At 40.4% G+C, this 11,095-nt stretch overlaps 1 protein-coding gene and 1 long non-coding RNA gene across 2 annotated transcripts; both read right to left on the minus strand.

Annotated features, from left to right (window-relative positions):
- Positions 1-200: 200 nt before the first annotated feature.
- LOC127161253 (uncharacterized) lies at positions 201-3,005 on the minus strand. Its single transcript, XM_051103889.1, has 6 exons — positions 2,886-3,005; positions 2,248-2,556; positions 1,982-2,102; positions 1,294-1,333; positions 1,153-1,197; positions 201-872 (listed from the first exon to the last, which is right to left on the minus strand). The coding sequence occupies exons 1-6, from the start codon at positions 2,953-2,955 to the stop codon at positions 846-848; spliced, it is 612 nt and encodes a 203-aa protein (XP_050959846.1). The 5' UTR covers positions 2,956-3,005; the 3' UTR covers positions 201-845.
- Positions 3,006-8,359: 5,354 nt separating this feature from the next.
- Positions 8,360-9,777, minus strand: LOC127161256 (uncharacterized). Its single transcript, XR_007827000.1, has 3 exons — positions 9,716-9,777; positions 9,554-9,598; positions 8,360-9,282 (listed from the first exon to the last, which is right to left on the minus strand). It is a non-coding gene; the product is annotated as an uncharacterized LOC127161256 (long non-coding RNA).
- Between the last annotated feature and the right edge of the window lie 1,318 nt (positions 9,778-11,095).

The following is an 11,095-nucleotide window of genomic DNA, read 5'->3' on the forward strand; positions in this document are numbered from 1 at the left end:
TTTTAGTTTAAAAGAAGTATACTGATAGCACACTTGAATAAACTTCTTTTTCGTAAGGGATATCATAAAGTGTTTTCCAAAAAAATCTATTACCTCAGATATAGATATAGAAAATCAGATAAAATAAACAATTAACATTGAGGGAAAAAAAGTATTTATTTGCAGTTATTGATCTCTGACCTGCATATGACCTGCAAATATTTTACTATCTGCTTCATCAGATATATGGCAGATTAGGCCTGTATTATTTAGTTTATCCAAGACAAGCAGATCCAAACATGAGTGAGTTTTCATGTGAAAGTAAAATATGTAAAATGGTACTTTCTTCATTTTTCCTTTGTTTTAGCATCTCTCCTAAAACGACAACAAAAGCTTAGTGTTTGCTATGGCGCCACCTTGTGTTTTCCTGTAGTAAGACTTTAAGAGCCTGTGACGTCTCTAGTAATTACATCAGCAATGTGTCAAATATATTTCTGTATTCACATTTGTTTAATTGCAACATAACACCGTTCAATCTCTTTACTCTGATGGATCTTTTCTACATTCCTTTTTTTTTTTTTCAGAACACCTTGATTATGTGATAACAAAGGATCTACAGTAATATATAGTTAGGTATATTAAAGAATTGTACTCATATTCTTCTGAAAATTAAATTTATGTGGTAGATAATTTAAAGCATTTTAAGAGCAAATACACATGTACATACAGTTCATCTGTACTTATTATTGTGATAGTCCCATTCTCTAACTCATGAAAATGACTGACAAATATCCTCCTGTATTGAGATGCTCATCTGATGAGTGTCAGACACAAACACACACTGCTGTCTTGAGAAGAAAAGATGTTCATGAAGCTGTGTGAAGACTGTAGACCTGATGAAAACGAAAATAAAACAATGAAACACAAACAAGAGGCATTTCAGCTTCTGTTCAAACCTCTGCTGAGCAATTTATAGTGATCGTTTATATTTATAGCTGTTAATTTATAAAAATAACAGTTTTAAATTAGATAGAACAAAAGCAATTTTACAGTTTGATTGCACAACTTGTTTCCATCTTGAAGTGTGTCAGTGTTTGTTGAGGTCCAGTGACAGACATGATGTGGTAAACATGATGGAGGAGTGTAGGTGTGTGTCGAGTTGAACTGACTTACACAGACTGTTATTGTGTGTTTGTCACAGTCAGAAATCATCTTCACCTGTACAGATCATGCGCAAACAGAAATAACACATATCACAAGATTATGAACTTGTCAAACAAGAACAGATACATGTGCTGTGGTAAATATACTTACATCCTCCTTTTCTGAACTAGAGTTAATCTGCCTCAGTTTCCTGTTACAGTGATAATTATGGAGAAGAACAGAATGCAGCTCAATTCATAAGAAAAGCAGTGGTTGATCACTGGGTTTCTGTAGTATATGAAAGCTTCAACTATGAGCATGTTTAGTCCTGCACTTCAAGGATCTTTAAAGTCTCAAAACACATTTTTCACACAAGTTTAATTTATGTGCCTAGTAAAAATATTTAATATGATGATATTTACATCTTAAAGATGGAATACAATGATGACAGTGCATTTTATATATATTTTTATACATTTTATAAATTATTTCACAAAATTATTATTAGCTGCAAGAATTAAATGATGAAATCTAAAAGTGTACATGTATATGTAAAAATATTATGATATTAAGACTATTTAGACATTTAGAAAGCTTGAAAATGGTAGATGTTATTTACATAAACTGTTAATGGTGGGCAGAGTTAATGAAAATAACCTTTGCCATGAAATCTGGCTATATGAACTCATGATTAAATAGACACTGCCTACAAATATACATTTGAAAGTGGCAGATCATTCAAAAAAACAAAACAGGTATGAAGCAAACAGTTCATTACTCGGTAACACAAGCTGGAGCTGAAACTACATGCCAGTGTTTCTTTGGCTAAGAAATGTTAATAAAACTCAGTATCTCTCACCTGTAATTGCAAATACAGATGGTGATGATCAGACCGATCATAACGACTCCTGAACATGAGACGATGATGATGATGATGTACAGCGGCATTTGTTTAAGTGATTCTGTTCTGATCTGTTTTTCTGACACAAAACAGACAAACACACGTGGTATCAGTCATCCAGCAGTACTTTCTGTAATTTCAAAAATATTTATAGTTGCTGCATTTAATTCTTTTACAAAAACTCTTTAACAAAATAAATATATAAATAAAAGAGATATAATAACCTGGTATTGTTAATGTCCATCTTATCGCTGCTGGGTAACAGGTGTAGTTTCCTGCATCAGACGTTTGTATTTGATGTATTGTTAATTCTCTGTGAGATGCTGGGTCAATGTGAATCCTGTTTGAGCTGAAGTTTGTCTTAGTTATGTTAATATCAGAGACCTGCCTAAAAATTACAGTGTTGTTGATTTTCCATGTGAAATCATCATCAAACTTGGTTTTGTTGCAGTGAAGTGTAACTGTTTCCCCCACAAACACTGTTTTGTTGATGTGCTGCTGAATACTTTGTTCTTGATTGGATTTGGAATAATCTGATGAAAAGACACAAAAAATCCCAGTGTTACAGTAGACGCACTGGATCGCAGAATTGTAAAAAATAATGTCACTGTCATCATGCAGTAGAAAACCACAAACATGCAAAAGCTCATGAGACACACAATGCATTGTTCATGTGGTGTTCAATCTTTTGAACAAAACACATTAGACTACAACATTACTGTTCAACAACTGTACTAAATTGTAAAATAGTAAACAACATTATTTAGTCATCAAATTATGCTGGACATTTTACCCATATCAACACCAATAAGGTAATAAGGTACATCCTCTTTATCAGAAATCAAAAACAAGTGAAGAGTACCTGCATGAGTCAGAAGAATAATGACGACACACAGATCCAGAAGAAGAATCCTAGTTTGAAAATTTGCCATAACAGGACCTTCTGTGAAGGAGTGTAAACTGTTTTACTGTCTTGCAGACGCTGTAGAGACTGAACTAGTAAAGGAAGAAGTGAAGATAGAGGGCGATGCCTAGACAGCTGATGAGAATATACTTTTATACAACAGAAGAGGACTGGACATAAAAACCATATTGTGAATTAAACAGAATATAGTTTGCATTGATTATGTCTACATATTTAGATTTTTTTAATGCTCACTTTAAAAAAAATGTTGAAGATCAACTATTCAGTGTGTGAATGCAAACACAGCTCATCTAAATACAACTATATATATTGAAAGGATGATATAGATGTAAGATACACAAATATGTTTAGTTTTGTGCTTTTATTTGCAGTGACCAGTGAAACCACAGAGCACATTTTCCACAGCAGAACTGTCACATCCTGTCACTGTCTACTGTGTTTGCTTGTCTTATTGAGCATCTCTTCTTGTCCCCACAGCCACACGTTTTTCTTCCGACTTCATCATCAAGATCATGTATATGTGATTTAATTTAGTACAGTAAATTAAACCTTTATTACGTGAATATTTTATGTGCACATACTATAGTCACATCTTCAAAAATGAAGCTCTCATCTGTGATCTTTGACACATGGAACACGGGATGAATCCTCCTGTACGCTGGAGGGAGATTAAGGCGGACTGCCACCGGACTAATGATCTTGGTGACAGAAAACGGGCCAATGAATTTGGGAGCAAGTTTATTCGAAACGGATCGGAGAGGAATGTTCTTAGTAGAAAGCCACACTTTGGAACCGACGACGTATACGGGGGCCTCGACCGGTGGCGATCGGCTTTGGCCTTGGTGCGCGCTCCCACCTGGACCAGAGTCTCGCGGGCTCTGGACCATGTGCGACGGCACCTCTGGACGAAGGCGTGAGCGGAGGGGACCGCAACTTCGGCTTCCAGACTGGGAAAAATAGGTGGCTGGTAACCTATACTACATTCAAATGGGGAAAGGCCCGTGGCCGATACTGGTAAGGAATTGTGTGCGTACTCCACCATCGACAGCTGCTGACTCCAGGAGGAAGGATTTCGGCGACCGTACATCGTAGTGTTCTCTCCAAATCTTGGTTGGCTCTCTCAGTCTGCCCATTGCTTTGGGGATGGAACCCCGAAGAGAGACTAACAGTGGCCCCCAGAAGTCTACAAAATTCTCACCAAAATTTGGACACAAACTGGGGCCCTCTGTCAGAGACCACGTCTGTCGGGAGGCCATGTAACCGAAAGACGTGATCAATGACCACTACCGCTGTCTCCTTGGCTGAAGGTAATTTGGGCAAGGGAATGAAATGAACCGCCTTCGAGAACCGGTCCACCACGGTCAAAACTACCGTGTTACCCTGAGAGGGTGGGAGGGCGGTAACAAAATCTAGCACAATGTGGGACCAGGGTCTCGAAGGGATTGGCAGCGGTTGTAAGAGCCCATCTGGAGGTCTGTTAGAAGTCTTACCAATGGCACAGACTGAGCAAGCCAAAACAAAACTGCGAACATCACGAGCCATGAGTGGCCACCAAAATCTTTGCTTGACCAAATGTAAGGTGCGACTTACCCCTGGATGACATGCTACACTGGAACAATGACCCCACTGGATAACTTCGGACCGAAGACCTTCTGGCACAAACAAACGGTTAGGTGGGCAACCGGCCGGAGGCGTTACCCCATGTAAGGCTGTTTTAACCTTCGATTCGACCTCCCAACTGAGGGTAGAGACAATAAGTGTCTCGGAAAAAATACTCGGGAGTGGACGGGCGATCGGAGCGGTCAAAAATTCGAGATAAAGAATCGGGTTTGACATTTTTGGAACCCGGGCGGTACGAGAGAGTAAAATCAAAACGTCCGAAAAAAAGTGCCCACCTAGCCTGCCTCGAGTTCAGTCTTTTGGCGGTTCTGATGTATTCTAGGTTCTTATGATCGGTCCAAACCATAAAGGGTACCCCCGATCCCTCCAACCAGTGGCGCCACTCCTCCAGTGCTAGCTTGACTGCCAACAGCTCTCTGTTACCAATATCGTAATTAGACTCTGCTGACGACAAACGATGAGAAAAAACGCGCAGGGATGCATCTTGTCGTCCGAGGGTGAGCGCTGGGACAGCACCGCACCTACCCCCACCTCTGACGCGTCGACCTCCACCACGAACTGACGTGACGGATCAGGGGTAACAAGGATGGGGGCCGAAACAAAGCGGCGTTTGAGGTTGGCAAACGCAGCTTCCGCTGCGTCTGACCACCTGAACGCCGTTCTGGGAGAGGTCAAGGCCGTCAGAGGCGCGGCTAGTTGGCTGTAATTGCGAATAAAACGCCGGTAAAAATTGGCGAACCCCAGAAACCTCTGTAGGGCCTTACGGGAATCTGGACTTGGCCAATCCACCACAGCCTTGATCTTCTCGGGATCCATGCGCATGCCCTCGGCCGACACAATGTACCCTAGAAAAGGAACAGACTGTGCATGAAAGTCGCATTTCTCCGCCTTGACAAAAAGCCCATTCTCTAGCAGCCTCTGAAGCACTCGTCTGACGTGTTGAACATGTTCCTGGAGAGAAGAAGAAAAAATCAATATGTCGTCCAGGTAGACATATATGAATTGGTCGACCATATCTCTCAACACATCATTAACGAGTGCCTGAAAGACCCCTGGGGAGTTGGACAAGCCGAAGGGCATGACCAAGTACTCAAAGTGCCCCCTGGGGGTATTAAAGGCGGTCTTCCATTCATCCCCCCTCCTGATGCGAACCAAATGATAAGCGTTACGTAAGTCCAATTTAGTGAAGACCGATGCTCCCTGCAACCTCTCGAAGGCTGAAGATATCAACGGCAAGGGATAGGTGTTCTTTACCGTGATATTATTCAGCCCTCGGTAATCAATACAAGGTCGCAGAGATCCATCCTTCTTCCCCCACAAAAAAGAACCCCGCCCCTGCTGGAGAAGAGGAGGGTCGAATGAACCCGGCTGCTAGAGAATCAGAAATATATTTCTCCATAGCCTCTCTCTCAGGAATAGAAAGTGAGTATAACTTGCCCTTAGGCGGAGACGTACCTGGCAGTAATTCTATAGCACAGTCATAGGGACGATGAGGAGGGAGAGAAGCAGCCCGAGACTTACTGAACACTTCCTTCAGGTCGAGGTACTCCGCCGGCACGTTACACAGATCCGCCGCCTTCTCCTGCAACACAGACTCAGATACAGACGGACAGGCAGACACAAGACAAGACTCATGACACTTAACGCTCCACTCAGACACCGATCTTAGCTGCCAATCAATCCGTGGGTTGTGTTTAATGAGCCAGGGGTGTCCTAAAACAACGGGTGCGTGAGGGGAGTCCAGGATGTAGAAGGAGATGCTCTCACGGTGGTTACCAGATACCGTGAGAGTGATGGGTTCCGTGATGGTGGTGATGGTGGGAAGCGTCTGACCATTGAGTGCGTGGACTGCAATAGAACTGGTGAGGGGGAGGAGGGGAACACGATTATGACAAGCAAACGAAAAATCCATGAAGTTACCTTCAGCCCCAGAATCCAAGAGTGCAGTGCAGTGCAGGTCCAGACGTTGCCATCTAAGCCTGACCGGGAGGAGCGTGGAGGTCGATCTGGACGAGGACTTGGTAGCGGAGATCCCACCCGACAGTAGCCCCATCTTTACTGCCGGGCTGGCCCTTTTACCGGGCAGCTAAAGGCGAAATGCCCCGCCGCCCCGCAGTACAGGCAGAGGCCGTGAGATCTCCGCCTCTCCCTCTCCTCCCGCGTCAACCGAGCTCGACCCACCTGCATGGGCTCGTGATCTTGGAATAGACCGACCGCGTCGTTGCCACTGGCTCGAGCTGGAGGCCCCTCCCCAGGGGGAAGCCGAGCGGGTAAACACCGCCGCTCGGCTCGGGAGAGTCGAGCGTCTACCCGCAGTGCCAGATCGATGAGGCCGTTGAGATCTGCGGGTAGCTCCAGGGCGTAGATCTCACGTTGGACGCGGTCAGCCAGCCCATGCAGGAACATGTCCCACTGCGCCTCCTCGTTCCATCGGCACTCCGCCGCCAGGGTGCGAAACTCAATAGAAAAGTCTGAGACGGATCTCTCCCCCTGTCTGAGATCCGTCAGTCGCCGCGCAGCCTCCCTCCCAGTGGCCGCGCGGTCAAACACCCGCTTCATCTCGGCGGCGAGCGCCAAGAACGAGGCGCAACACGGATCTTGGTTCTCCCATACCGCCGTCCCCACAGTGCCGCCTTCCCCGTTAACAGGGTGAGCGCGAACGCCACCTTGCTCTCCTCACTAGAGAACGTGCGCAGTTGCAACGTGAAGTGCATGGAGCATCTAGTGAGGAAAGCCCGGCAAAAGTTCGGCTCACCGCTGTACAGCTCCGGTGGGGGAAGGCGGGGCTCGGACGTCTGAGCCGCTCCGGATGGTTCAGGATGGGTGGGCGGCATGGGTGGTGGGGTTGGCGCAGTGGGGAGCTGCCAGTGTTGCATCCGCTGGGTGAGCTCGGATACCTGCGCCACAAGAGCTCGGATCGCTGTTCCCGTATCCGCCGAGCTCTTCTCCTGGGATTCCAGCCGAGAGACGCAGGAACGTAAAACCTCCTCGGCCGTGGTGACATTTGACTATAATAAACACTTGATGGAAATTATGTATGATTTGTTAAAGTGTAAATAATGTTAAACAGCTAAAAGCTCTGTTTAGAATTTTTTTTTTTTTTGTTTTTTTTTTATCATTAAGCATTTAAGATTAAGATTTTTTGTAAGCATTTATGATGGATCTCTGTTATCTCTGGTGCAGAAGTGGCAAATACTGATCCCTACATCAGTGACAGTTTTACACATCCACATACACTATGAGCTGCATTACATTCACGAGTATTCATCCAAATTGAAAAATCTCTACATCTTTATTGTTTGATTAACTGTGTGTTTATGATGTAACATTATTCAAAATAAATATACACAATTATTACAACATCAGTAAGACCAAATATTTGACTGATAGCAAAAGCTTAATTATATGTCATTATCCAAAATAAAATCAACAATTTTTTTTTCAGTGTTATTATCTAAAAATTAATTAATTTATCTTTGAAGAGGAACTCTAGTGGCTACAAACTTCTGAAGTCTGTAAAATTACAACATTTAACTAACATAGTGCAGCAGTCATGTTTGACTAGGAAGAGTAAAGCAGGAAACACAAGGCTCAAACTGTTTCTCATAGCCAAGCGTTTTTCACATTCATTGCAAATAAACAAAAATAGTTCACAGTCTAAAAGCCTTTCAAACTTTAATCAAGTCTACAAATTAGACAATAAAATAATCTCAACTCAAATTAATGTTTCATGTCTGCATGTGTATTTATTTGGCAATTAAATGACGTTTAGTACAGTTACATTGTTTATTTTGCAATAATGATCAGCTGACTGTACATACTTATTTTCATATTGTGACAAACAATATTTTTTAAAGATTTCACTGGCTCTTGAATAAATAGAATGAATAAAATAATACTCTCTTTATTCAGATCTTAAATTCTGATTTATTCATCCACAACTCCAGCAGACAAGCACAGCACACTGAAAGATATACATTTATTGAGGACATTTTCAGATATTGCAAAATCATGCATGTATGGATAATTTCCTCAAAAAATATGGAGCCGATACATCGATACATCTGATGAAGACCCTGCATGCTTGACACATCATCTGTGTGATAGTCTGTTATTACATTTTTATATTTTTGCAGCCTATGTGTGCCAGCTTTTTACAGTTTTCACTGCTAATTAAGGACCTTATGGAATTTACAAGTGATGTTCATAGTGAAAATGCACAAATATCACACTACCTTTGTTGCACTTGATCCTCATATGCTTTACTAAAACCTATTAAACTGCATTTACTTACTGATTGATTTATTGATTCATTAATTCATGTAAATGTTGCCCTTTACAAAATGCTACAATAATGTGGTAAAAAAGTTTATGTGGAGGTTATATGGTTAAATCTGGCTCTGACTTTTGGTAAGTAGCGTCAACTTTTCATGTTAACTAATGTAAACTAATGTCAACAAATATAACATAGTAAAACACCTTCCATTCACTCTGTTTACACGGTCAGATCTTTTCCTTACTGTTTTCATGTCAACATCCTGATTATTTAAGAATGATAATCAATCTATAAGTTTAAAACTCATAATGCTGTCTGAAAATGAAAATTATTAGATTTTATTTTTTTAAACCAAGTAAGCAAACAGCATTTTAGAGACCTATATATATGTACATGAAGATCCTCTGAGACTCATGAAACTGTGTGACGACTGTAGACCTAAAGACAAAAATAAAACAATGAAACAAGCAACAGGCATTTCAGCTCCTGTTTAAAACTCTGCTGTGCAATTTATAAATTATTTATAGCTGTTAATTTATAAAAATGACACATTTAGATGAACAAATGTGATTTTCCACAAGATTGCATAACAGGTTTCCATCAAGAAGTGTGTCACTGATATTTGTTGTGGTCCAGTTACAGACATGATGTGGTAAACATGAAAACATAATGGAGGAGTGTAGATGTGTGTCAAGTTCAACTGACTTACACAGGTTGTTATTGTGTGTTTGTCACAGTCAGAAATCATCTTCATCTGTACAGATCATGCAGAGTTGTAGAAATTAGATTAAGATGTATATAAATGTACAGAATTCAGGAACAGATCCCATATGTGATGAATAATAACCTGTGCTGTGGTAAATATACTTACAGCCTCCTGGTCTGTTTCACAGAGATCAGAGTTCAGCATATTAATCTGCCTCAGTTTCCTGTTACAGTGTTGAAGCATTGGGAGATCGACAGAATGCAGTTTATTATGGACAGAAAATATCATAATATATAACAATGCCAGAATGATGAATGACAGACGGCTCTGACTGGATTGGAATTATTTAATAGTTCACAAATTTATTTAATTTGTCCACGACCGAGTTTGGGCACCCCTGTTTTTAACCTTTACAACTAGAAAAATGCAATGTCAGTTGAAATGTAAGAAAAGCAAACCTCTAGTGGATCTTGCCATTTTGATTTTTGATTTCACAACATCTCATAATTAGTGTCCATGCTCTGCTTAGCAAACTTAAAGTCATGTAACAGAAGTTATGGCTGATCTATGTAATGGGATATATTTCAGAGTAAAACAGGTTTTAGAATGTGAAAAATTATAGGACGGGACTTGACTTTATTCATCGATGTAGTAAATGTATAAATTCAAGGGTGGGGGTAACGGAGTAGGTATCTTGGTGAATGGGACCTTAAGAGCAGAAAACATGTAGCCTCTTGCAGCACCTCCTTTATTTCTGATTGAGGCTATGTGTGTTTTGGGTTTTATATGACTTTTTTTTTCTTGAATGAAAATGAGGTTGTGAGGGATAAACCTAGTCTTTACAATGGCACACACTGTGTATAAAGCACTACATATACTTTCCATAAGTCACAGCAAACTCACACCTGTTTTATTTTTGAATGCATTTATAGTTACATTAATTACAATAAATTACATTATATAAGGAATAATTGATGATGGGCCATCGAATTATTAGAACATCATGCACACTCAAGATGGTTTTGGACCCATAAAAACTGCAAAGATGTTAGAAAAATAATTTTTCTTTCAAGCTAGAAACTGCCACCATGTTTAAATAATAATAATTTCAATACAGAAAAACTAATCAACCAATGTAAGTAAAACATTCTCAAGCTCAAGGCAAGTAATCACTCCAAGTATTACTTACAAGCAAAAGTATTAATACATATATATTAATCAAAAATACAAATGAAATAATTTTTTTTTTAAATAGAATCTTTTTTAAAAAATACAATTGTCGGGTTTTTTGTACGTTTTTTTTTTTTTTTTATGTAGGTCTATATAAAGGCTATTACAGAAATAGACTACAGACATTTCATGAAGTAATAAATGTTAAAATAAAACACTGCAAAATCTTGCATACATGTATACATTAAAGATAATTCTTACTACAGTTAATAAGTGATTCAGTCAAGAACAGTGAGTGATTTTCTCTTTTTCTTTTGTTGTTTGATTAATATTTATGACGTGGTCGGCGGCTGCGCAGGTTTACGCTGCTGTCGC

Source organism: Labeo rohita, unplaced genomic scaffold (genome assembly GCF_022985175.1).
Source record: "Labeo rohita strain BAU-BD-2019 unplaced genomic scaffold, IGBB_LRoh.1.0 scaffold_606, whole genome shotgun sequence".
NCBI classification, from domain to species: Eukaryota; Metazoa; Chordata; class Actinopteri; order Cypriniformes; family Cyprinidae; genus Labeo; species Labeo rohita.